Source organism: Eubalaena glacialis, chromosome X, assembly GCF_028564815.1.
Source record: "Eubalaena glacialis isolate mEubGla1 chromosome X, mEubGla1.1.hap2.+ XY, whole genome shotgun sequence".
In the NCBI taxonomy this organism is placed as follows: Eukaryota; Metazoa; Chordata; class Mammalia; order Artiodactyla; family Balaenidae; genus Eubalaena; species Eubalaena glacialis.
The window spans coordinates 10,502,311-10,528,420 of NC_083736.1; the positions used below are offsets into that span (position 1 = coordinate 10,502,311).

The 26,110-nt window shown below is 42.8% G+C and overlaps 1 protein-coding gene across 3 annotated transcripts in view; it reads left to right on the plus strand.

Annotated features, from left to right (window-relative positions):
* Window positions 1–12,071, plus strand: part of PRPS2 (phosphoribosyl pyrophosphate synthetase 2) — a 32,413-nt gene extending 20,342 nt beyond the window's left edge. Inside the window, exons 5-8 of one of the 3 annotated variants that reach the window (XM_061179517.1) lie at window positions 581–754; window positions 1,680–1,839; window positions 3,532–3,638; window positions 11,866–12,071. In XM_061179517.1, the coding sequence (XP_061035500.1) occupies window positions 581–754; window positions 1,680–1,839; window positions 3,532–3,624 (427 nt within the window). In that variant the 3' untranslated portion in view covers window positions 3,625–3,638; window positions 11,866–12,071. Of the gene's footprint in view, window positions 1–580; window positions 755–1,679; window positions 1,840–3,531; window positions 6,121–11,865 lie in introns of those variants that run through there. The other 2 variants (XM_061179516.1, XM_061179515.1) reach the window with 2 other exon arrangements.
* Window positions 12,072–26,110: the final 14,039 nt, after the last annotated feature.

Here is a 26,110-nt window from a genome sequence, read left to right on the forward strand (position 1 = left end):
TAGCATGTTTCTCCCCTTGGGTTGCTTAATACATATCCCAGACCAGGCCTGGCTTTGCAAGGGAGGCCTGATTCTTGCATTATCTTGAGTATGGCTGGTCACGACAGTCCTAAAATACAGCTATGAAGAACACAGTTATTTTTGTATTGACAGTGTTTGATGTATCTGTCTGTGTCTTTTTTTTTTTTTTAAATGAATCTAGAGTTTTTTAATATAATTCTGGGAATACGTTTTCAGAATTAGTCTAATTTTTTTCCCTATATATATTTTTTAACTTCTATTTTATATTGGAGTATAGTTGGTTAACAATGTTGTGTTAGTTTCAGGTGTACAGCGAAGTGATTCAGTTGTACATATACATGTATCTATTCTTTTTCAAATTCTTCTCCCATCTAGGTTGTTACATAATATTGAACAGAGTTCCCTGTGCTATACAGTAGGTCCTTGCTGGTTATCTATTTTAAATATAGCAGTGTGGACATGTCAATCCCAAACTCCCAATCTATCCTCCCCGCCACCTTCCCCCCTGGTAACCATAAGCTTGTTCTCTAAGTCTGTGTCTGTCTGTGTCTTTGAGCAGGGTCACGTCAATCGCAGACAGGTTGAATGTGGAATTTGCCTTGATTCACAAGGAGAGGAAGAAGGCCAATGAAGTGGACCGGATGGTGCTGGTGGGCGACGTGAAGGACCGCGTGGCCATCCTTGTGGATGACATGGCCGACACATGTGGCACCATCTGCCACGCTGCGGACAAGTATGAGCGTGCTTTGGGACCACTGAGGAGAGGGTTGGGGCGTCTCATTAAGAAAGGAAGAATGTCAGCTGTTAAAAACTAGGCTCACTTTTCCTAATTATTACTGATAGCTTAGTAGTAGTTTTTCAGACCAAAGTCAATTCTAGGCCTATTTTTTTTTTTTCTCGGTAGGGAAAAAACTGTGGTCCTTTATGGCCTGGTTTTCATTTTCAAGGTTGAACTTTCAGTGTATTTTTAAAAAAGTTCAGAGAAGGTGCTTCTCCTGAAACTGAGCACAGGAGGAAAAAGACAGTCTTTCGGCCTCTTCAGGCCCTCGCTTCCTTGGCTCGCCTTCACTCCAGCCTTCTCAGCCGTTGGCTTCCAGGGACTTAGAGCTGGGCTGTCCCACATGGGAGCCATCACCCAGCCGTGCACAGCTGCAGAACGCGTGGACTGTGGCCCGTCTGACTTGAGATGCGCTGGGAGGGTGGAATGCACAGCAGGTTTCAGAGACAGAACAAAACAAAGAGTGTATAATACCTCAGTTTTGTGTACTGATTGTATGGCAACATGGTGACATTTTGGCTTTACTCTTTTAAACCTGGGCAGTTTTGTTCCCTGGGAGACATTTGACAATATCTGGAGACAGTTTTGGTTGTGACAACTGAGGGGAAGGGTGTTGCTGTTGGGTAGAGGCCAGGGATGTGCTGCACAGCAAAGAATTATCCGGGCCCAACGTCAAGGCTGATAATCCCCGATTTAAGGGAATGTAAAGTGTTTGGCCAGCACATACCTTAAAAGATCCTGTTTTAGACTGATAAATGTGAGTGAAATTGGTTTCCTGTTCTCCTTTATGGAGCACACTATTGCTTTTAAATTCACACTAAGGGGAGAACGTTTCAAGAATATTTGTGTGCACTTAATTTTTTTCTCTTTTATTTTATAGGCTACTCTCGGCCGGAGCCACCAAAGTTTATGCTATCCTTACCCATGGGATCTTCTCTGGGCCAGCTATTTCCAGAATAAATAATGCCGCCTTTGAGGCTGTTGTTGTGACAAACACTATTCCCCAAGAGGACAAAATGAAACACTGCTCCAAGATTCAGGTACTGGCTACACTGCAGGCAGAGCCAAGCAGGGAGGCAACTAGCATCTTGCGTGTGTGACCACTTGCTAAGCAGATGTCAGTAGAGGTTGTAGCTTCCCGTAATGGGAAGGTATGATACATGTTAGATGTCTGGGAAAGGCTGGGGCCAGCAGAGGTCAAAGTTATAAATAGTAAGTGAATAAAGCCAAAGTAAAGAACATTAAGAAACAGGCTGTGCTAAAGCTAAACAGAGTTACCACATGACCCCCCTGGTCCACCTCTAGGGTTATTCCTCCAAATCTGAAAATGGCTGTTCAAACAAAACCTTATGCACGAACATTCACAGCAGGCCTTATTCACGGTAGCCAAAAGGTGGAAATGACCAAATGTCCACCGACAGTTGAATGGTTAACCGAAGTGTGGCCTCTTCATACGATGAAATATTCCTCAGCCTTAAAAAGGAAGGAGATTTTGGTACATGCAACAACATCGATGAACCTTGAAAGCGGTATGCTAAGTGAAAGAAACCAGTCACAAAAGGACAAATATTGTGTGATGTGTGAACTAGATTCCACTTACCTGAGGGCCCTAGCGTAGTCAGATTCATAGAAAGGGGAAGTAGAGTGGTGGTTACCAGGAGCGGGGGATAGGGAGTTAGTGTTTAATGGTGCAGGGTTTCCGTTTGGGACGATGAAAAAGTTTGGGAAATGGTTACACACCACTGGGAATGTAATTAATGCCACTGAGTTCTATACTTAAAAATGGTTAAAATGGCAACTTTTGTGGTACATGTATTTTGCCACAGGTTTTTAAAATGGGGGAGGAAAACAAAGAAGCAGCTTGGCTGTGCCAGGGGTCTCCGAGCTTTACTCCTTCTCTCCCTCCTGATTGGGAGGCCCCCAGAGAGTTGGCAGTGATCACTTTACACCAACTGGCCTGAAATAAGTTGAAGGGGTTTGAGTCCTCGTTTTGCCTCTATGTCTTGGTGAACCTTGGCAAGTCCTTCCATTGCTGGAAGCCTCCATGCCCATCATTAGAGCATGCAGATGGATCAGAGTGATCCGCTTCGTGATTTCTCATCCATCGGAGAGCAACACAGCTCATTCGGCACCAGGAGATTCATTAGAAAATGGTCAAAATAGCTATGCCTTAGATTTTCATGTCTGATTCTCAGTAGCTGAGAGTCAGCAAATTAAGGCCCCCGGGCCCAATCCAGCCCACCATCTGTTTTTGTAAATAAAGTTTTACTGAAACACAGCCGTGCCCATTCATTTATGTATTGTCTATGGCTGTTCTCAGGCTGACCCCGGAGTTAGATGATTACAGCTGTGCTGTCAGACGTTACAGTTTCTATGTTTTCAGAAACCAAGAGAGAGAAAAACCTTCCACATAATGATTGAGTAAATTTAATTTTAAAACAACAAGCACCCAAAGTAAAGGATGTCTCTGGTTAACAGCGGCCCTGAAAAGCCTTTGAAGTATCTGCACTGAAAAATCTCACTTCCAGGATCCCGTACAGGATAGTAATTTGAAGACAGACCCAAAACTGTCTGTCCTCTCAGAAGAAATGGCTGTGGGGAGGTTCGATAGTAGCACATCTTATGTGCTGGAGAGAGCGTTTCTAAGCTTTCTGGCTTCTAAGTTTCTAATTAAACATGACTGAGATGTCCCACTTTCCTCTCCTCTTTTCTGTCTTTTCATTGGTGTTTAGGTTATTGACATTTCGATGATCTTGGCCGAGGCGATTCGAAGGACCCACAACGGTGAATCTGTGTCTTACCTGTTCAGCCACGTCCCACTGTAAATCCAGGATGTGAGGTGTGGAAGCAAGCCTGCTCTGGCTTCTGACTTGCGTGCATTTGTCTGATTTATTAGCTTTAGGACTAAGCAGTTATATTAATGCAAAAGCATCAGATCTTTGTATACTCCGAGGTCCACTGGTTTTCCCCCTCTTAAAGCTCTCGACCATTTATTTTCAGTTTGGTGGGGAGGGCAGTGGTTATTTGATCTTTAAGTGAGCAGTCTTAAATGAGAAATGTTTTTGTTATCTTGATTTGTTCTGATAGGTGACCTTTTTTTCCTTTGTTCTGTCAGTGCTTTGAGGCCACAACTTTTAAGTTTATAATTCCATTGTGGAAGTTCATAGTTTATGTATTTCAGGGTCACCAAAGGTCACCTTAGATTAAAGCCTCTGTGTAAATATAAAATGATAATGCCTATGGACATTTGGGTGAAACCCTGTAGAGAATTAGCCTTTTGCTTCTAAGTGAACCTTAGAGAATTTATAATACCCGAATTTTGAGCATTTGTTTTAGTGAGCATGTTTCCAATAAGCCATTTTGGTTATTATGCTTAATTTGGACCAAATTTTATGTAGCTGAAGATGGCCACTGACACGTTTATTTCTGGTAAACATTAGACATACCAGAGGCAATGTAGTTCAGTATTTTTTTATTGCCACTTCTAAAAATCATAACTGTCACTTCTCTGAGATACCTTGTTCTAAAATTCCAAAATTATGTTCAGCAATAGAGCTGACTGAGAAACTGTTTTGAGGTAGTCTGCAAGTTCACTGTCACATTCATGCTGTGTCCATCCCAGATACACCTCATGTCCTGCCATCTTGTTTTTTTTAATGTCCTGTTTTTAGCTCTAGCTTTTACTTTGCCTTTTTTCCAAGAGTTTCATGTTGTGGATTTCCATCACAACAAAGACTTCTTCCCTAAGTCCCCTCACATTTACTAGTCTGATGTCTGTTTTGCTTTCGACATGAGAAAAAGGTGAATTGTTTGTGGGTGCCTCCAAATACATATTTAAATATTATTTCCTTAGTGTTGATCTCATGGTCTTTTGCCTTTTGTAATCACAAGTAGCAAGCCTCCCAGGCAACAGATTATTTTAACTAAAGCTGTTACATGAAAAATGTGGGTGAGAAAGGCCTACCAAAAAAGGACAAATAAGGAAACATTAGTTGCTCCATGAAGTTAATGTTCAAATGGTGGCCCAGGAGTGATGGTGGAGGGAAGATAGCTTTATCCACAGATGGCTTTTGATGACTCCTGAGTGAGGTGCCCCCATCCCTGGTGGCAGGCGGCAAGCATCAACTCTGAATTTTCCTAAGTGCGCGTTGGTGGACAACCAACTGAGTGCTTCCGCCCCCAAAGAAGAAAATGTGCCTGCACAGACAAAGCCCAGGAATAACAAATAACAATCTCCTCCTTCTGCTGAATCTCAAAACTGGAAGAGAAGAAAGTCTCTGATCTAAATTCTGTGGGTGGAAAAATGAAATCTGTTTAAGTTGTTAACAAACCTGAATAGCAGTCTTTAAGGTTTCAAACTTCACTACAGCAGAGGGTGAATCAAAGTTTAAAAGTATCGTTTTAGTCATTGCAGAGACTAGCATTCTGCTGTACCTTAAGATGGCTTTTGAGAAAAAATCATAGCGTAGCCTGGTTAGGGTCAGCTATGCAATACGATGGACTCTATCTAGACAAGAGTTGATTTGAGATATGTAAAGAGCCTGTTTAGATGTATGTAATTTTTATTTTTGACAAATGAGTGACATCTGTATTTCTCGAAATTTCTATGCATAGAGAAATGAAAATGTAGTTATGAACGCACGCAGGTAGACAGCTTGGCATCCCAGTGTAGACATGTTGACAATGACTAAAACCAGTTGATTTAAAGGTAGTCATTTCCTCTAAGATTTAAGAGTCTAACACACAGAGCTAGTTTTAAAATAATGATCTTCAGATAAAGATATAAAAATCGGTATTGTCATTCTCTGAATTAAGAACTGATTGTTTCTATGGTTATTTATCTCCACTTTTGTATTTTGAAGTACTTCTGGTACATCTATCAACTAAATAGACTAGACGTAGCCCTGCGCAGCGGCAATGTAGACCTTAACTATTTGATGGTCCAGTTGAAAAAAGATGATGAAGACGGCCTTGAGAGCAGCTTAATCCCAGAACTTGTGCGTCCCTTGCTGCTTATGCGGAAACATTTCAGTGAAACCACCAAATATATTGGTCCTGTCTGACTCTGCTGCATGGCGGTTGACTTGGCGTACATCTAGCCAAAAAGGGGAGCCAGAGAAATATGAATATACCAAAGTTGCTCAGTCTCCAACTTAAATTACATTAACTAACTTAAAGAGATTCGTATTATAACTTTCCTTTGGTAGATATGATGTCAAATAGATTCGGGAACTACATCATTTGCAGTGCTTGTATTGGTTTAGAATATAGGATTCGAAGATCTTCCAACACTGTACTAAAAACATTTCAATAAAATCATGCTCCTTCTTTCTTTCATACTTTGTATCATCATTGTGGAGTAATATGTTTTGATGGAGTGATGTGTTTTGATGGGTACCTTGAAGTGTTTGCTACATCATGGCTGTAGCCCAGCATATAAAGTTACAGAAAAGCCAGAAGTTCATTGAAGTCAGCTCTTCTCCATTTTGAAGGTGTTTCCGAAGAACTGATCAGCAGTCTTCTTGCCCCAAAGCATAATATCTGGGCCACGTAAGACTTCTAGACGTTGCCTATGAAATTGAAGATTGCACTGTGTGTTTATACATCAGAGTAGTCGTGTTCAACATCCATAGGTTGGAATGGACCAAACTTAAATGTAAGCCCCATAGAAGTTTTTCACATGCTTTGATTTCAGAAGCACCAGGAAGAGTTTGAGTTTCCCGCTCCCATAAAACAACTGTCACCTATTCTGTGATACTTTAAGTTACTCTCGTGGGGACGAAGTAAAAAAATTGTTTTTGGCCACACCGTGCGTGCAGCATGTGGGATCTTAGTTCCCCGACCAGGGATCACACCCGCGCCCCCTGCAGTGGAAGTGCAGGGTCTTAACCACTGGACCACCAGGGAAGTCCTGGACAAAGTAAACTTCTAATTACGGTTCTCCCAGGAAAGCTCAGCTTTAAGGTGTGGGTAATGCTGAGAGTGGCAACAGTTTGTCTTAAAAAGTCCCAGTGAAATATAAAGAACTAAAACCAAGTCAGCTGGAGAAGATCACAGTTTTAAGACAAACCAGGATAAAATGTAATAGAAGGGAGGAAGAAAATGGAGAGATGGAAACACCAAAATCACTTCACCAACTTTACAGTTTCACCTCATTAATGCTGTCACACATGCCTCCTTGGAAGTGTTTGATTTCATATGGCAGGTCCTACCCAACCCACCAGCTGGCCTACTGGCTGGACAGGCTAAGCATCCAAGGGGAAGATGCGATACTAAGAGGTTCAGAGGGTCGAATGAGGCTGGGGAGGTGAGACAGGGCTTTGTGAAGGGACTGCTGTTACCGATGGTACTTCACAGCAGAATTTTCCAGAACCACTGGCTGTACTCCAGCATGGACTGAAGCAGGATAGCACAGGGTGTCTGGTACTTATTATGTTAGAGTGAGGATAGCCAGTGAAGATGGAAGTTGGGCTGAAACGTACTGCCTTATCCTTTGTGTACATTGCATGCAGAAGTTGACAGAGTGGCTCCTTTTCGCTGCAGGTCTTCACCTAATTGGCTTATCTCCTGCACCCCGGGAACACAGCCCTCCACCTTTTCCCTTGCTTTCCAAGTCCACGTTCTGGATTGGTTTGATGTACTGTCACCTCTGAGCTCTTGTTTTCTCTCCTGAAAGAGCGTGATGCTCAGAAACAGACTCCACCACTTACTAGAGTTAAGACAACGACAACAACAAACCCTCTTTGGGCTAGTTGCTTACCCCCTCTGTGCCTCAGTTTCCTTGTATGTGAAATGGGATAATAGTACCTCTCTCAGAAGATGTGATGAGGAGTAAACGAGATGATATCTGTAAAGAGCTTAGAACCGATGGTTTTGTACATTAACCTCAGTTTTTAGAACAGGCATCTTATTTCTTCCCTTTGAAAGAATCGAGGTATGAAGAAGCAAGATTTTCATGCACTTTCTAGACGCTAATCCATGTGCCTGTGAGCTAGTCACAAACACGATCCACTCACCCAGGGGTACATTGTCCTGGCACATGACCGTCTCCACCAAGGGTAGCATTTGGTGATGACAAATGGTTGCACGTTGAAGACACTTAGCTGGGCTGTAGAAATGACAGGAATGGATGACATGTGGTAATGGAGATGGTGACCAATTGAGGCTGTTTACAGCAACCTGATTCCATTCACTATCACAACATTAAAAAAAAGCAGTGCCCAATATAAACAGCAGTTTTCACTGTTCTAACGGCTAAGTCCTGTGGTCAGAAGAAAACCCAGCTGAACTCATTCTACAAGAGCAATAGAAAGAGACTGGCAGAGCAAAAAATGTAATGCAGTGGAAAGTGCCCTAAATTGGGGCTGTGGCGATCTAGGGTCTGGTTCCTGATACGCTACCAGCAAGCTGTGTGACCTGGGGAAAATGTCTATACCACTCTGAGTCTGAGTATCTTTGTGAAAAAGAGGGGGTAGATGATTGCTAAAGTCCCCAGCAGTTTGAACAGGCCATGACCTCTATGCTAGATTTAGTTGGACTAGTTCTACTAACTGAAGGCTGTGGTCCTAATGTGGCAAAGATGGTTCCTTCTCCATCAGGTGAACAACTTGTTTGGGCTTGCAGGGGACTTTCTCAGTGCTACCTCTGGAAGTCTTGCATCCCAGGAAAGCCTGCAGTCCTGGGCACGCCAGGGTGCTCGGTCACTCTCACTCTCTTTCTTCTAACGTGGATAGTTCTGGATCCCCAGCACCACCTTGGCTAAGGAACCTCACAAGCATGGCTCTGATCTTGTGCCAGTTGCAACACAAAGGAGGCTATATGACAAGCCCAACCATGTGCCAACGACCTGTGGCGTCACAGTTTTTAAAAAATCCATTGTCAATGAACTGTAGAAGCTGAAGGCTGTAGTCACAAATAAAAGAGGGAAAAGGGGGGACACCTTTAGGAAACGCATTCAAGACCTGGCTTGACTGCCAGTCCTTTGGCAGAGCTGCCTTTAAAGCCATAAGTGGTCTTTAGAGACCCCGGGGAACAGTCCAGGCAGAAGGCAGAGTGCCCTAAATATTTGCTGATGGACATCGCCCTTCTGTGCTTTGAGGGATTCTTAACGTCTGTGAGCACTTGACCTTCAGTGTCTGAGGATGCATGATTCTCTGATTTTCCCTATGCAGAGAGTGTTAAATCTACTATCTTCTTGCCTCGAAGCTAAGACTGACCGTGAGTTACAAAAAAATTGTGAGGACCTAGACCGAACTTGTGTCACTTTGTCAAATCATCAGAGGGATTCTTTGGGGGCACATTTTAGTGTGTGTTCGCTGTAGAATGAACTCAGGAAGTGCCACTGACAGTATACTTGTCTGAAGAACCAAGGAAGGACCCGAAATTTCCTGAAGCCTCAGAATATCCTGTTTTTAGGACCAGGGCTGCAGAGCAGCCTCCTAAAGTATTGAAAGGGACAGACCCCTCTCGGCAGTAACTGTGCGTTCATTTCCCCACTGACGGCTTTCATAGCCTTCAAAGAGCAACACTTCAATGAAGACACAATTCATGAACAGTGTCCTATGAATAAAAGGGTTCCCCTGGTGGCGCGGTGGTTAAGAATCCACCTGCCAATGCAGGGGACACAAGTTCGAGCCCTGGTCCGGGAAGATCCCACATGCCGCGGAGCAACTAAGCCCGTGCGCCACAACTACTGAGCCTGCGCTCTAGAGCCCGCGAGCCACAGCTACTGAGCCCATGTGCCACAACTACTGAAGCCCACGTGCCTAGAGCCCGTGCTCCGCAACAAGAGAAGCCACTGCAATGAGAAGCCCGTGCACCGTAGCGGAGTGGCCCCTGCTCGACGCAACTAAAGAAAACCTGCGTGCAGCAATGAAGACCCGACGCAGCCAAAAGTAAATAAATAAATAAATAAAAATTGTTTTTAAAGATTAAAAAAAATAAAAGAGCACATGGAGGAAAACCATGGCACAAGAAGGCTGGTTTTTGATGAGTCAGTAATTTCTTACTGACTTGCATTGGTGCAGCCGTAAATGCGGTCTCGACCCTTGTCATTTGGAGGTGTTTTGTTTTATGTGTGCAAGTTATAGGAACTATAATTCATCTGAGAAATATCTCTTGCTCCTCTGTCTTTTGACTCTTATGAACATTTTGGCTCAGACAGATGTCAAATGGAAGATTTCTATCTGTAGTCTTCTGGGCTGCCTTGATGATTTCTTCCACGGGCAAAGTGAAGGAGGGGGTCTCACACTCACTCACGCATTCGTTCTTGATGGAGCAGTTACTAGGAGGCCGTTGTGTTAGGATGGGGCTCTGAGGTAAATACCAGATAAATGAAATACGTGACCAAGGCTTACATGTATTAAGCCATTAGCGTTTACATGGATTGTTTTATACACAAGCATGTGATGTAGGCAACATGGGAGGATGATTGCCCTGCCCTTGCAGACATGATCATTCATTCGGAGCAAGGGCAACAGTGCGAGGTTTTTGTTGTTTGTTTTTTTGTTTTTGGGGGTTTTTTTTAGTATTTTTGTTGGTGTATTTCTCTTTCAGTATTGTAAAAAAAAAAAAATCTACAGTCAGAATCATTTATGTCAAGTCTACCAAGACAGTCACACTCAGCATTAAAATGTAAATAGAACAGAGGAGCGCTTGTTTAAAAGGTGCATGACTACATCTCTTCCAGCTTAAAAACCTGTTTAAGATACTCTATTGATTTCATAGCCATTTCTGGTGCGCTTCTGCTGTTAATCATTTTTTTCCTATGATTATTAGCTTCTTAAGTTTATTACATATTGTCCTCAGAGCCAATTTTATCTTCAATAAACGTTTCAAGGTCCCTGACGGAGGCATTTCAGAATGGGGTTGGGGGAGGGAAGCTGGATGAAGGAAGGCACAGCAGGCTTTCTCTGGGGTCAGACACCTCCCCTCGGGGACAGAGCCCCTCCGCTCCTGCCCCCCTGTGTCCCTCTGGCCATTTTCTTTTGCTTCCCAGGATAATTTCTTTTTGGGGGGGGGGAATTGCACATATTTTTTATTTATTAAAAATTTTTATTGGATTATAGTTGATTTACAATGTTGTGTTAGTTTCAGGTGTACAGCAAAGTGACTCAGTTATACAAATACACAGATCCACTCTTTATTTATTTATTTATTTATTTATTTATTTATTTATTTATTTATTTATTTTTGGCTGTGTTGGGTCTTCGTTTCTGTGCGAGGGCTTTCTCTAGTTGCGGCAAGCGGGGGCCACTCTTCATCGCGGTGCGCGGGCCTCTCACTGTCGCGGCCTCTCTTGCTGCAGAGCACAGGCTCCAGACGCGTAGGCTCAGTAATTGTGGCTCACGGGCCCAGCCGCTCCGCGGCATGTGGGATCTTCCCAGACCAGGGCTCGAACCCGTGTCCCCTGCATTGGCAGGCAGATTCTCAACCACTGCGCCACCAGGGAAGCCCCAGATCCACTCTTTTTGATTCTTTTCCCATATAGGCCATTACAGAGTACTGAGAAGAGTTCCCTGTGCTATACATTAGGTCCTTATTAATTATCTATTTTATATGTAGTAGTGTGTATATCAGGATAATTTATTTCAGCGTTTCTCTAGCTCAGCACCATTGGCATTTTGCACTAGATAATTCCTTGTCATGGGGCTGTCTTGTGCATCGTGGGACGTTCAGCAGCATCCTGGGCTTCTACTCTCTAGATGCCAGTAGTAGCCCACCGCCTCTTCCCTGGGGGCCAAGACACACACACTTGTGACAACCCAAAAAATGTCTCCAGATACTGCCAAATATTCCCTGGGGGCAAAAATCGCCCCTGGTTGAGAACCATTGATTTATTTTAACCAGGACCTTCTTCCTTAATCCTCTTCCTGACGTTCAGGTCAGAATTCCAGAGGAGATCCATCCTGGCCCCTGGCCCCTGGTCCACTCTCAAGTAGAAAAGCATTTTAGAACGAAGTGGATAAGACAGTGGCAATCATAAGTCACTTTAAAAACGTAAACACCAGTGTTTGCTACGACATGAAATTTTACACCAAAATAATTGCTTTATCCTTTTGATGCAGGGCTTCAAACACCGATCCCTACGTCTGCTATGAATTGGGGTGAGATCCCTACTGCACAGCTGGGGAACTGTTGCTAAGGCGGAACACGCTTTTAAAAAAACACAGCAAAGAAGTATGTGCAGCATATTATCATCTGTGTGAAATAAAAAGGGGGATATATGTTTGAAAAGCATAATTCTGACTTTGGGAAGAATAGAGGCCCCTCAAGAAGGAAATGGGAGACATCACCCTATATATAAAAAATAGGGTTGGGATGGGAAAAGACAAGGCCACACAAGTTTGTGGAATGTATCATTCTTTTGGCGTGTTAGCTATCAAACTGAGTTGTTCTGGTCAAAAACAGAAATATGCCTGACACGAAAGCCACTTATTTTATGATCCATCCATATGCCTGACACGTTTTTTGTTTGAATCAAGAAACTGATTAAGGTAATCTTTAAAGAGGTGACTGAATTTTAGTCTGACTTCAATGGTGACATCCAGAGAGCAGAGATTCCCGTGCGCCTTGCAGGTGGTGGGTATCCTGGCCCTTCCGTGATTGAACTCTCGTAAGATGGCCAGAGTCTAACGTGGTCAAACCGTAGAGCAACTCACCTCTCTTGTCAAATGTCGTGGAATTGATAAGATTTCGGAGTTAGATGGAACATTTGAGACTCATTTTACAGATGAAACTAAGGCCCAAAGAGACGAAGTGACCGGCTCAGTTAAGGTCACACTGTTCCTTAGAAGAAACGCTGTGGCTGGTAAATGGGCCTCTTGCTTCTGCCACTGGAGGTGTTTCCTCTAGCCCAGGTGTTTCCTCCAACATTCTGATCACTATCTCACGAGGGTGAAGGAGTTTATCATTAAGCCTCAGAGCAGTGAGAGAAAGCACAAAATATGGTGCGATAACTTCCATCAACCTGGAATGCTTGCTTCTGCAGATTTGGTTGTTCGCTTTCCTTCTTCCAAAAAAAGGTCTTTCGTTGCACTCACGGCATTTGCGTGGTCCTTCTTCATAGTCATGCTAACGTGGGGAGATTTAAAATAACAACCCTGGGTCATGGGTGCTTTTAAGGTGCCGGTAATTTTGTAGGGCAGTGGTTCTCAAAGTGTGGTCCTGGGCTAGCGGCATTGCCAGGGAACTTAGGAGAAATGCAGATTCTCGGGCCCCACCCCAGGCCTATTGGATCAGAAACTCTGGGTGTAGGGGTGTGGCAGGCACGGGGTTTGATACACTAAAGTTTGAGAACTACACTGTAAGGCTAAGTCCTCTAGTTTAGTAGTTGGCAAACTTGGTTGCATATGGGGCCACCTAAGGAGCTTTTTAAAATATTGCTGAAAATGAAATTAATTTAAAAAAATGTATAACTGTGTGGTGATGGATGTTAACTAGACTTATAGTGGTGATCATTTGGCAATATATACAGGTATTGAATCATTATGTTGTACACCTGAAACTAATAATTCTATATGTCAATTACACCTCAGTTAAAGAAAATGAAATTGATGCCTGGGCCTTGCCCCCCAGAGATTCTGACTTAATTGGCCTGTGGAGCAACCAGGTATCAGGATTATTAAAGACCCTCGATGACGTGATGCTACTGTGCAGCCAAGCTTTAACCATCCCTGATGGCTGAGTCCATGCTGCATGCCATGCATCGCGTAGGGGACGATCCTTTCCTTCTTGAAGAAGATGGTTCTGACTCTAGTAAGTTACAATCAATTTAATTACACTTAATTGTAATTCTTGTATTCAGCTGAAAAGTTATGCCTACTCTGCGGACATTTGGAGAGAATAGCAGCTTTCAGTTTATCTGAAGATTCAAATGTACCTAGATTAGAAATTTCTGATATTTGTTTTCACTTACCCAAAAACTATAATTGCCAGGCACTTAGTAACTTGGAATATTTGAGTTGTTTCTAATGCTTTGGTTTTATGGACAGAAAAAGACAATGTTTATTTTCTAGAAACACAAAGTATAAGATTCCATTGGTGGAAATAGAGTTATTACCAAAAAAATGTTAAAATTAACAATACTTAATCATTTGTAATAATGGGTTCAACACACACTCCTTAATATCTAAGGAATTTCCATTGATTTTATTAATATGGGAATCTCCTTTAAAAAAGTGTTTTTAGGAGGGAAGCTGGAACCAAGAGAAAAGTAATAGAAGCAGTTTTATTTAACACCTTATTTTTCAACACCGTTGGTCAGTTAAACAACAGCAACAAAAAGTCAATTAAATCAAGGAGTCTATTTTTTTTTATTGAAGTGTAGTTGATTTACAATGTTGTGTTAGCTTCTGGTGTACAGCAAAATGGTTCAGTTTTATAGATGTGTGTGTATATGTATATATTATTTTTCAGATTCTTTTCTATTATAGTTTATTACAAGATATTTATTACAGTTCCCTCTGCTATACAGTAGGACCTTGTTTATGTATTTTATATATAGTAGTGTGCATCTTTTAAACCCAAACTCCTAATTTATCCCTCCCTCCACTTCCCCTTTGGTAACCATAAGTTTGTTTTCTATGTCTGTGACTCCGTTTCTGTTTTGTAAGTTCATTTGTATCATTTTTTTAGATTCCACATATAGTTGATGTCCTATGATATTTGTCTCTCTCTGTCTAACTTACTTCACTTAGTATGATAATCTCTAGGTCCATCCTTGTTGCTGCAAATGGCATTATTTCATTCTTTTATTTATGGCTGGGTAGTATTCCACTGTATATATGTACCACATCTTCCTTATCCATTCATCTGTCGATGGGCATTTAGGGTGCTTCCATGTCTCGGCTATTGTGAATAGTGCTGCTATGAACATTGGGGTGCACGTATCTTTTCAAAGTATGGTTTTCTTCAGATACATGCCCAGGGGTGTGGTTGCTAGATCATGTGGTAGTTCTATTTTTAGTTTTTTAAGGAACCTCCATGCTGTCTTCCATAGTGGCTGCACCAATTTACATTCCCACCAACAGTATAGGAGGGTTCCCTTTTCTCCACACCCAAGGACTCTTATTAAAAAAGGATCTATATGTGACTTAAATATTGTATTTTAACTTGAATTATACAAATGGACTTATTTGGGGAGACAGTTCTCCACGGGTCTCTTGCAGTTCTGTACATCTCGAGCAGAGTCATTGAGAGCCTTGGTTCTGGATAATCTTTTCAAGGATGTTTATATAGCAAGCAGAAGATAGTGGATAGTTTTGGAAGACAGAGGTAGCGTCCCTTTCTGGGGCAGGTGGCAGGTTTGATTGCTGTCCGGTCTAATAATGACAGTGCCTCCCTCTGGGCAAAATTCAGTGAGGTTTGCTTGCAGCCCATTACAAATGTTTGGGTTCTCTAAACTCGGGGTTCCTCAGCTGTGATGCAAACCCACTTCATGCATAGCATCCACCCAGAGCCACTCCATGGCATTGGGGGGACAAAGGGAACTGGTACCTGCTGTGCCACGAGTGCTAAAGTCCTTTGTCCCTGACCCAGGAGTCTCTTGTATTCTATCAGCATCCAGGAACCTGTGGCAGATGAACTTGATAGCTGGCAAGGATGGTACTATCTCAAACCTTTCACAGTGCCTGACAATTATATTCACCAATTGTTTTTAGGTAGGGCCAAGACCCCTTGAGTATGGGTCCAGGATTACCTGTCTTCCACAAACCGTACCTGGAATACATTAGCTATTATTTATCTTTATTTTTTTTTAAATTTTAACTGGAGTGAGAACTTAAAAACATATGCACAACAATCTGAGTACAGACTCTCCAGATATTTTCCCCTTTTTATTTATCTCACCCACATCTAACTTGATAGCTTATTTTTTTTTATTTATTTATTTATTTATTTTTGGCTGTGTTGGGTCTTGTTTTTGTATCCATTCAGCAAGCTTATGTCTTTTGGTTGGAGCATTTAATCCATTCACGTTTGAAGTAATTATCGATATGTATGTTCCTGTTACCATTTTCTTAATTGTTTGGGGTTTGTTTTTGTAGGTCCTTTTCTTCTCTTGTGTTTCACACTTAGAGAAGTTCCTTTAGCATTTGTTGTAGAGCTGGTTTGGTGGTGCTGAATTTTCTTAGCTTTTGCTTGTCTGTAAAGCTTTTGATTTCTCCATCGAATCTGAATGAGATCCTTGCCGGGTAGAGTAATCTTGGTTGTAGGTTCTTCCCTTTCATCACTTTAAATATGTCATGCCACTCCCTTCTGGCTTGTAGAGTTTCTGCTGAGAAATCAGCTGTTAACCTTATGGGAGTTCCCTTTTATGTTATTTGTCATTTTTCCCTTGCTGCTTTCAATAATTTTTCTTTGTCTTTAATTTTTGCCACTTTGATTACTATGTGTCTTGGCGTGTTTCTCCTTGGGTTTATCCTGTATGGGACTCTCTGCACTTCCTGGACTTGGGTGGCTATTTCCTTTCCCATGTTAGGGAAGTTTTCGACTATGATCTCTTCAAATATTTTCTCTGGTCCTTTCTCTCTCTCTTCTCCTTCTGGGACCCCTATAATGAGAATGTTGTTGTGTTTAATGTTGCCCCAAAGGTCTCTTAGGCTGTCTTCATTTCTTTTCATTCTTTTTTCTTTATTCTGTTCCGCAGCAGCGAATTCCACCATTCCGTCTTCCAGGTCACTTATCCGTTCTTCTGCCTCAGTTATTCTGCTATTGATTCCTTCTAGTGTAGTTTTCATTTCAGTTATTGTATTGTTCATCTCTGTTTGTTCTTTAATTCTTCTAGGTCTTTGTTAAACACTTCTTGCATCTTCTCCATCTTTGCCTCCATTCTTTTTCCGAGGTCCTGGATCATCTTCACTATCATTATTCTGAATTCTTTTTCTGGAAGGTTGCCTATCTCCACTTCATTTAGTTGTTTTTCTGGGGTTTTATCTTGTTCCTTCATCTGGTACATAGCCCTCTGCCTTTTCATCGTGTCTATCTTTCTGTGAATGTGGTTGTTGTTCCACAGGCTGCAGGATTGTAGTTCTTCTTGCTTCTGCTGTCTGCCCTTTCTCATTCAGTATTCTAATACATGACTTTTAGAGGCTGCATAGTATTCTGAAGTAAAATGTTTTGAATCCAGTATCCGTCAAAGAATCTGAAACAACAGATTTTGCCTTAAATACATATCCCTTTACCTTCCTCTTGTATATATCACAAGTGGTAGACCATCACTTTGGTGGTTCTGAATGAACCATGCTTCCCAATATTCATGTTCTTGCGGAGTGCCTTTCCTTATTGACTCTGGGCTTGGCCAATAAGTAGGACATTAGCAAGGATGATGCAAACAAGGCTTAGTAGTGCTTGCACACTGGGGCTTATCTATATTGAAATGCTCACTCTTAGGATCTAATCACCATGAAAAGAAGCCCACTCTAGCCACATGGAAAGAAAAAGAGCAAGAAGTCACAGCCTCCCAACCATCCCCACTGCGGCACCAGACAGGTGAACAAAGCCGTCTGACTGCAACCTCATGGAAGACCCCAATTGAGACAAACAGAACAGCCCAGCAGAGCCCCAGCCAAATGACAGAAGGGTGAACAAATATAACGCTTGCTGTTTTAAGCCGATACATCTTGGAGTGGTTTGTTACACAGCAATAAATCATTGAAACATGATAGCATTTAATATGAACAGTTACATCAAATATGGAAAATAAGCTCAAAAAGGACTTTTTGTTATTATCTGGTTGAATTGCTGAGGTCCTGGCTGATTAGATGACTTTCAGAAAGAACGTGGGCAGTGGAGTCAAAAAAAACATGAATTGCAACCCGGTTTTGCATACTAGATATATGACTTCTTGGAGTATCAGCTTCCTCGGGGGCAAACCAGGTTTTAACAATAGCTACCTCGGGACTTCCCTGGTGGCGCAGTGGTTAACAATCCGCCTGCCAGTGCAGGGGACGCGGGTTCGTTTGATCCCTGGTCTGGGAAGATCCCACATGCCGCGGAGTAACTAAGCCTGTGCGCCACAGCTACTGAGCCTGCACTCTAGAGCCTGTGCGCCACAACTACTGAGCCCGCGTGCCACAACTACTGAAGCCCGCGCACCGAGAGTCTGTGCTCCACAACAAGAGAAGCCACTGCAATGAGAAGCCCATGCACCACAACGAAGAGTAGCCCCTGCTCGCCACAACTGGAGAAAGCCCGCGTGCAGCAATGAAGACCCAATGCAGAAATAAATAAATAGATAGATAGATAAATAAATAACTAAAAACAGTAGACACCTCACAGGTGTTTTATTCTTAGGCTTTGTGAGTGATGGAGCTTCTAACTCAATGGCGTGATAAACATGAAGGAATGTACGGGTGTGAGGTCACATTTTTATTACAAAGCCATGTCTCTCGTATCCCAAGCAATTGTTCTTGCCACTATACCTCAGTACTAATGAATCCACTTATGAGTCTACGAAAACCAAGTGGCAAGAGGGATTATCTGTGATGCCCACCTGGCAAAACTGCTTCTGATTTTCCAAGGCAGCAGGCAGAGCTGCTTAGCGACCATTACCTCCATAAATAACCTTTTCTCTTTTTAACTAAGTCATCCACTCCATTATTTGCATCAGGGCCCTTTTTCAAAGCATCTGACCCTTTGGACTCATCTGGTAAACTCTAATATTTATGTGGGACCAGCCCTCAACACGAAAGAAGGTTTTTTTTTATATGAATTTGCATATCCTGTCAAGGACTTTTTCAGAACACTTTCATTTCAAGGTAAAATGAAACTTACAGGACTAAGCAGAGAAGTGCTTCACATTTCAGTTTAAAGGAGGGGGGTAATAAAGATGTTTAAAAAAAATAAAATAAAAACTTTAAAAAATTTTTAAAAAAGGAGGGGGGAATGAAACAAAAGACAAGGTTAATTATGACACTGGGGCTTTACAATGCTAAAAATATACTATATGCGAAGGAGCTATGGAGGCTGTGTTCTATTTCCACGTGTCCTTTACAAAGAGCAGGCTCACGGTATCTGCAAATTTCTTTTTTTTATTAGTTTTTATTGGGGTTTTATTAGTTTTATCGTTGCTTTACAGTGTTGTGTTAGTTTGAAAATTTCTAGTAAAGAGTTTTATTTGAAAAACGTTCATGGTTGTATCTAAGTGAAAGGGTTAACATTTCAGCCTTGTTATAAAAATACTATGATGCTTGTCATTAAAGTTCTCTCTCCTTTTCCTCAAGCCAACCCTGACTTTCAGTATGCAAGAGTGGAAACAGCCAACAGAAATTGGGGAAGCAGTGGGGTCCTGTTTGTATTCACGTGCTCGCCCAAATAGAGAAACGTTAAGACGTTATACTTCCCCATGCTGGGAACACAGCATTAGCTGGACTAGAGCAATTTATTTAAGGGATTTATTTAGGTTCCCAACAGCTTTAGGAGAGTATGTATGATGCTAAGTTTCCACTCAACCCCTTTGATGTCTATGTCAGAGTCAGATGGCAGCACTGGGGCTCAAACCTGGGGTTTCTGTACCCAGCTGTATACTTGTTCACCCACCACTCTGGATGCCACTTAAGCCTGGACTTCCTTTTAATTTCAGAAACTTAATCTTAGGAGTCCTTCAATGTTTAATTCCCTAGATTAAAATATGACACTAAACTAGGACTGCCAGATAAAATACAGGATACCCAATTAAATTTGAACTTCAGACAAACAACAAATAATCTTTTAATATTGGCATGTCCCAACTTCCTAAATTTACCAACCCTCTACTAAACCTTAACTCCCCACCAAGGGCCCTTTCCATCTTCTTTGTTTCTATCTAAAAGGAAAAAAGAAATGCGGTGAGACTTAGAAAACCAAGTATGAGGTATCCCAGCCAATGAGAGGCCTGTCCTCCCAAGATGAATAGAAGCACTCTATCCTCTTCATCCAGTCATTTCTCTTGAGCTAACTAACCTGGGGGGGCCTGGGCCCACGACGTCACCCAGATGCGGGTAGCTCACGGGGGCCACGACTAGCTCTTCTTCTCAAAACTGACCTAAGTGATCAAATTATTCTTATTTTCATGATCACTTTCATTTTTATCATCATGAAGAATGATTTTTAAATACCAACTCTGGACGAGATGCTGGGGACAATGCATCCTTAACTCAAGGGGTCTGCAATATCATTGGGGACCTAGCAGATAGAATCAAAGATAAATAACAATACAAGAAAGCATAATCGTATCATAATCCCTCGGGATCTTACCATATAAAACCTGGGTGTGCCTTTACTGATCACACAGCCTCATCCCTCACTTTATAGATGAGTAAGCAGATTTATTTTTATGTAGTCAAATTTTTTGATGTTTTCTTTCAGACTCTGGGGTCGTTGCTGTTGGTGTTCGTTTGTTGTTCTTGTCATACTTAGAATGACTTTCCCACTTCAAGATTATAAAAATATTTATCTGTGGTTTCTTCCAGTACTTTTAATGTTCAGTGTCTTACATTTAAATTTTTGAGCCATTTGGAATTAATTTTGATGTAAGAAACAAGGTAAGACTACAGCTTAACTGTTTTCTAAACTTTAAGCCAGTTGCCCAACTTTATCTTAATAATTCCTTTTGCCATTGATGTGACTTTAATGTCCCATATGTGCTTTTTTTAAAAATTAATTAATTAATTTTTATTTTTGGCTGCCTTGGGTCTTTGTTGCTGCGCGCGGGCCGTCTGTCTAGTTGCGGCGAGCAGGGGCTACTCTTGGTTGCGGTGCGCGGGCTTCTCATTGCGGTGGCTTCTCTTGTTGCGGAGCACGGGCTCTAGGCGTGCGGGCTTCAGTAGTTGTGGCACGTGGGCTCAGTAGTTGTGGCGCACGGGCTCTAGGCGCTTGGGCTTCAGTAGTTGTGGCTCCCGGGCTCTAGAGCGCAGGCTCAGTAGTTGTGGTGCACGGGCTTAGTTGCTCCGCGGCATGTGGGATCTTCTCGGACCGCGGCTTGAACCCATGTCCGCTGCGTTGGCAGGCAGATTCTTAACCACTGCGCCACCAGGGAAGTCCCTCCCATGTGTGCTTTTACTTAACTTTGCTATCTCCTCCTTTTCACTGATGTACTGGCACTATGCCATTGTAGGCAATGCAGCGTTTATGATGCATTTATAGATCGAGAAGAGAAATCCTCCTCTTGTTACTTTTTCATTCAGAAGTTACCTGACTATTTTCACCGGGGGTCTTAACCCAGTCAGATCCAATGCCTCATTTTTATGAGAGATATCTGGTCATGTACCCTTTACTATCCAGAGGAGATGACATTTATGGATAACATAATCCTAATCTTTGTGATAAATGAAAAATGCCCAGCTGTGACCTCTAGCCCTAATAACCATCTATTTCTCTTCATCTATTTACATCTTCTTTGCATCTTCCAGGGTCCTGACAGAAAACAAGTGGCACACTCAGAGTCAGAAATTGATGAGTTTAGCAAAGTGACTATTCATGACAGTGTGGACAGGATTTAGGGAAATCCCCAACAGTGGTGCAGCGTTTCACGGGTTGAGTCTTCACAACCCCAGGCTTAAAATGGCAAGGCGAAGGAACAATTAGTGGAATTCAGGAAGAGTGGCCATGAGGGGAGCATCCCCTGACAAGAGCATCATTGCAGGGTGGCAGCCAACCCACAGCATCGGAGAGGGAGGGAGCCCAGGGGTAAATACTCTGACCTTTCTCCCCATTGGCCAGACCCAACCGGAAGTCTGCCAGCTAGTGATGAAGTTTGTACAGCTCAGCCTCTTGGGACACAGAGCCGGGTGGGAAGGCATGGAGAGTGGATTTGAGGGGCAAATGCATAGCCAGCAGCCTGCTAGGTAAGGCATCGTTGTACCCTGCCTGTCTACCACTTGCTTCGTTCCCAAGCGTTTCATGTCAATTTTCTTCCCAAGTATTTCATATTTTTGTTGCTGTTTTGCGTGGAATCTCTCCTGTTATCCATCTGGATTAGTTATTGTTTATATGTGAGAAAGCTATTGACTTTTACATATTGTTTGCGTGGCAAAGTGGTTTGCTAAGAGGGCATTTGATTTTTGCTTGTGTGACTATCACTTACATGGTATGTGACCTGAGGAAAGTCCAGTATCTTTTCTGCATTAGTTCCATTATTTGTTTAAAAAAAAAAGGATAATAAGATATTTACTTCATTTTTTTAGTATTTAATGAGATCATACATATTAGGCAGTTAAAACAGTGTCTGGTTCATAATAAACTCTCAGTAAAGATCACTTATTATTGTATCTAATAGTTTTTCAGCTGATCTGGGGCACTATTGACTTTTCAATTCAGTAGATTAACCCTGATGGCTGACGGCTGTCAGCTGTGTTTCTTGTGGCACACTTGGCAATTTTCAAATTCTCTCCGGGGCGACTAGGCGGACTAAAGACCTTTAAACGTAACTACTGATATTTTGACTCTACCTCCAAAAGGCACCAATAATCAGTTCAGAAGGGAGCGATTCTCCCGGGAACCCCACTTTGAGAAGCAGGTTTTACATGACCCTGGACTGCGAGTGCAGCTGCCCTCGTTTCATTGAAGCGAGGGAACCAACTGGAAGCTCTGCCCCTGCTTAGAAACCAGAGTCCCTTTCATCTGGGCCTAAGACAGAAAGAGGGAAATTTAGACGTGTCTCTAAGATACTTGTGGAACAGTGGTTCTCAATCTGGGGCACTTCTGCCCCCCAGGGGATATTTTGCAATGTCTGGAGATATCTGTGATTGTCAAGGGGCAGTGCTACTGGCGTCTAGTGGGTTCAAGTCAGGGATGCTGCTAAACATCTTACGATGCCACAAAGAATTACCTCACCAAAAATGGCAGTAGTGCTGAGGTGCAGAAACTCCTAGAAAAAAGGAGATCGATCAACCAGGTTGCTTGGACTTAGACATGACATTGCCCCGATTGTGGTGGTAGAAAGAAGAGGAACCTCTGCTTCTGCAGACCTCATGCCTGCGATGGCTTAAATAGGCACGCTCCTCCCCCCAACCCCCTAACCTTGTCTTTGCACTTGGAAACTCCACGGCTGGCAGCCTGGAGTCTCTGTGACTCTAGGTTTCCTGCAGCCTATCTCTTCACTTCAGAAGACTCCAGACCTCGAATCACTCCATGCAGCCAAGAAAGGTATTTTCAACACTGGGACAAACTCAGATCATTTAAATAACTAGATCTATGAGCCATTCTTAGAGAGAGGAGAGGGGAGGAGAGGGAACCCAAATCATATGCAAAAGAAAAATTTCTTTTAGAATCTAATGAGGTTTGGTAGTCTCAAATGTCATTTCTTCAAAGATAAAGTCAGACTTTTGAATAATGTTAGAAATGGTTTTCTGGAGTGTGTCTCTAGTCTAGATAACTTTCAGGAAGTAAATACTATTAATAGGTGTTTTCAGCAGCATGTATTAGAGCCATGCTCCCAGCACGCTTTGAAGCTTCAGTACTTTGCTGTCTCTGAAATGTAAAGTTTGGTGTTTTCTCTTTACCTTAGTTGATGCTATTGGGTCCATCTCAGGCTGATCTTGACACCTCTCATGCTCTGCTCTCTTCAACCAGACCTCTCTGTTTCATTTTGGAAGAAGACTAAAAATGGTAAGGACAGCTAAGAGATTCCTAAAAAGTGTTATCTGTCATTTTTTGTGGGAAGAACTGAAACCGGCTGGCAAGAGAGATGTTGAAGTATCTGTACTTCGGTTATTTGCTGAGGAAAACTTCTTCCATGATCTTTCACAATCAAGATTACTCATGGGGGTCTTTTGTAATTTCAGATTAATCAATACTTGCTCTGTGCAACTTCCGACAGGAGTTACTGCATCTCGCCCTGAGGAGGAGCGGTCGTTTGAATTGGGGAAATTGCTTCTATGGGTCTAACTTTCTTCACCTCACCTTTTTGGCTTTAACGCCGTAGAAATCACTGAAGTTCCTTTCTGCCTCTTCTAGCATTTGGTGGCGTCTGAACGAGTATGTGTGTGTGGCAGCGGGGGAGGCGGGCAGGACGGGGAATACAGGAGCCTGGGCTCGCGTATGGTCAGAGAAAACCAGAAGCGGACAGTAGATAAAGCAGGTGGGGCAACGAGACCTTAGTATAGGACTGGGCTCAGTTCCAAATACAGCAGAGACACATGGGGATTTATAGGCCAGGAGCAGAGTGGGGGTCAGTGGTTGGAAAATTACTAAGAGGAAACATCAGGGTTAGGGGGCGTTCTGGCTGGACCGACCTGACAGGGCTCTTGCTGAAAGCAGGCCGGGGAGATGGGGTATCACCTGGGGGATGGTACGGATGAGAGGCTTGATCAGAAAGCAAGGATGATCAGATATCGTGGTGAGGGATTCTTGCTAAACTGACCTAACAGGATTCTTGCTAAAACTGGCCACACGGACACAGAAGCCCCCAAATCAAGGCCTGGTGACTTCGAGGAGCCTGACTAAAGTTTAGTCGAGGAGAGGGTCTGTCAGTGCTGGCTCTCCCAGTCACTAGCTGGGGGACCTTGGGCGTATCACCTAAGCCCTCTGAAGCTCAACTTTTTTTGGCTATAAAATGAGCATTACTGCACCTCTCCAGTTGCCTTGCAGGGCCATTGCAGGGGCTCAGATAACAAAATATATGTTCAAATCCTTTGCAAGTGCTGTGCGTTATTAGGTATGCCCAAAGTTCTTCACAAAAAGACATCAGTGACCTTTTCTTGAAATGATTTTGTCACCCCAATTAGACACAATGGGGTGCCTGCACCAGGAACCCACTCTGACTTCTGGATCTGAATGTTGGCGCCTGGGCTCATTTCGTGTCTAAGGTCTAATGAAGGGTTAACCACAGGGCACTATGTTGCAAAGGAAGCAACCGCTTAAAGTTTCATTTCCTAGAAACTCAGATGTCTATTTTTAGGCAAACCCATGCCCGCATCTGCCTTTGCCCCTTGAGGGGTGGCATGATAGGATTGATCGTAATAAAGACAGCTCACATTTATTGACCGCTTACTACAAACTGAGCATTCATGCTAAGGGCTGGATGTCTCTGTGTCGATTTCACCCTCCAAGCGGCCTTGTGAGGCACAGATGAGGGAGCTGGGGCTTCAAGAGGGTAAGAGCTTGTGGTCTTGGCTGGGCAGCTCGACTCTGGTAGCGAGACCTCTCTGCTCTACCTCGACCAAGCCGGTCCGGCACACACTTCCACCCGGGACACAGTCAGTCACCGTGGGCTTCAATTATGATAATTTACTCCTGAAAAAAAATTGGGATATCTTTTATAAGGAAAGACATGAAAACAACTTTTAAAAGAGGAAATAGAAAAGGCCAAAAAGCATAGGAAAATTATTCAATCTTATGAATACTTACAGGTCAGACCCTTTGATATGGAAACTCCACTTCTAGAAACTCTTAAAGAAACAATCAGGGATGTCGCAAACAATTTACGAAGATAGTCTATGCAGCATGGCAAAGAGAATATTTCATGTCCAGTGTTGGGAAGGGGTTAATTAATTGTGGTCCACCCATTAAGTGGAATGTTATGTAACCATCAAATCATATTTCTTAAAAGAATAGTGACTGACATAAGAAAATACTCATGATATAATGGTAAATGGAAAAAGCAAGCTAGAAATTAAGTATCGTATATTCCTGATGTTTTTTTTTTATAAATGCATATGTAGTTGTTTTTTTTTTTAATTATTAGCACCTTTAATTATAATTTATTTATTTATTTATTTTTGGCTGTGCTGGGTCCTCGCCTCTGTGCGAGAGCCTCCCCCAGCTGCGGCAAGCGGGGGCCACTCCCCATCGCGGTGCGCGGGCCTCCCACCATCGCGGCCTCTCCTGCTGCGGAGCATGGGCTCCAGACACGCAGGCTCAGTAGTTGTGGCTCATGGGCCCAGCTGCTCCGCGGCACGTGGGATCCTCCCAGACCAGGGCTCGAACCCGTGTCCCCCGCGTTAGCAGGCAGACTCCCAACCACTGCGCCACCAGGGAAGCCCATTCCTGATGTTTTTAATGCACATACTAGACACTTACTAAATGTTGGTTAATCTGTGATGACGGTTTGCCTGAGTAAATGGGTTACCTATTTTTCTTAATAGTTTCACAAGAGAGCCCTGCGTTCTAACCATTTGACAGTTGAGAAATCAGAGGCTCAGGAGGGAAAGTGATTCACCAAAGTCAGAGAGCGCTTAGGTGGCAGAATAAGGATTTACAATCAAACCTTTCCACTGACGAAGCCCCCGCTAGTACTGAACTGCTTCTCACTGTGTGAAATAGATGCAGGAAGGGGGAGATGAGTGTTAGAGGGAACATGCCAAAACAACAGTAGTTAACTGTAGCAAAGTTCTT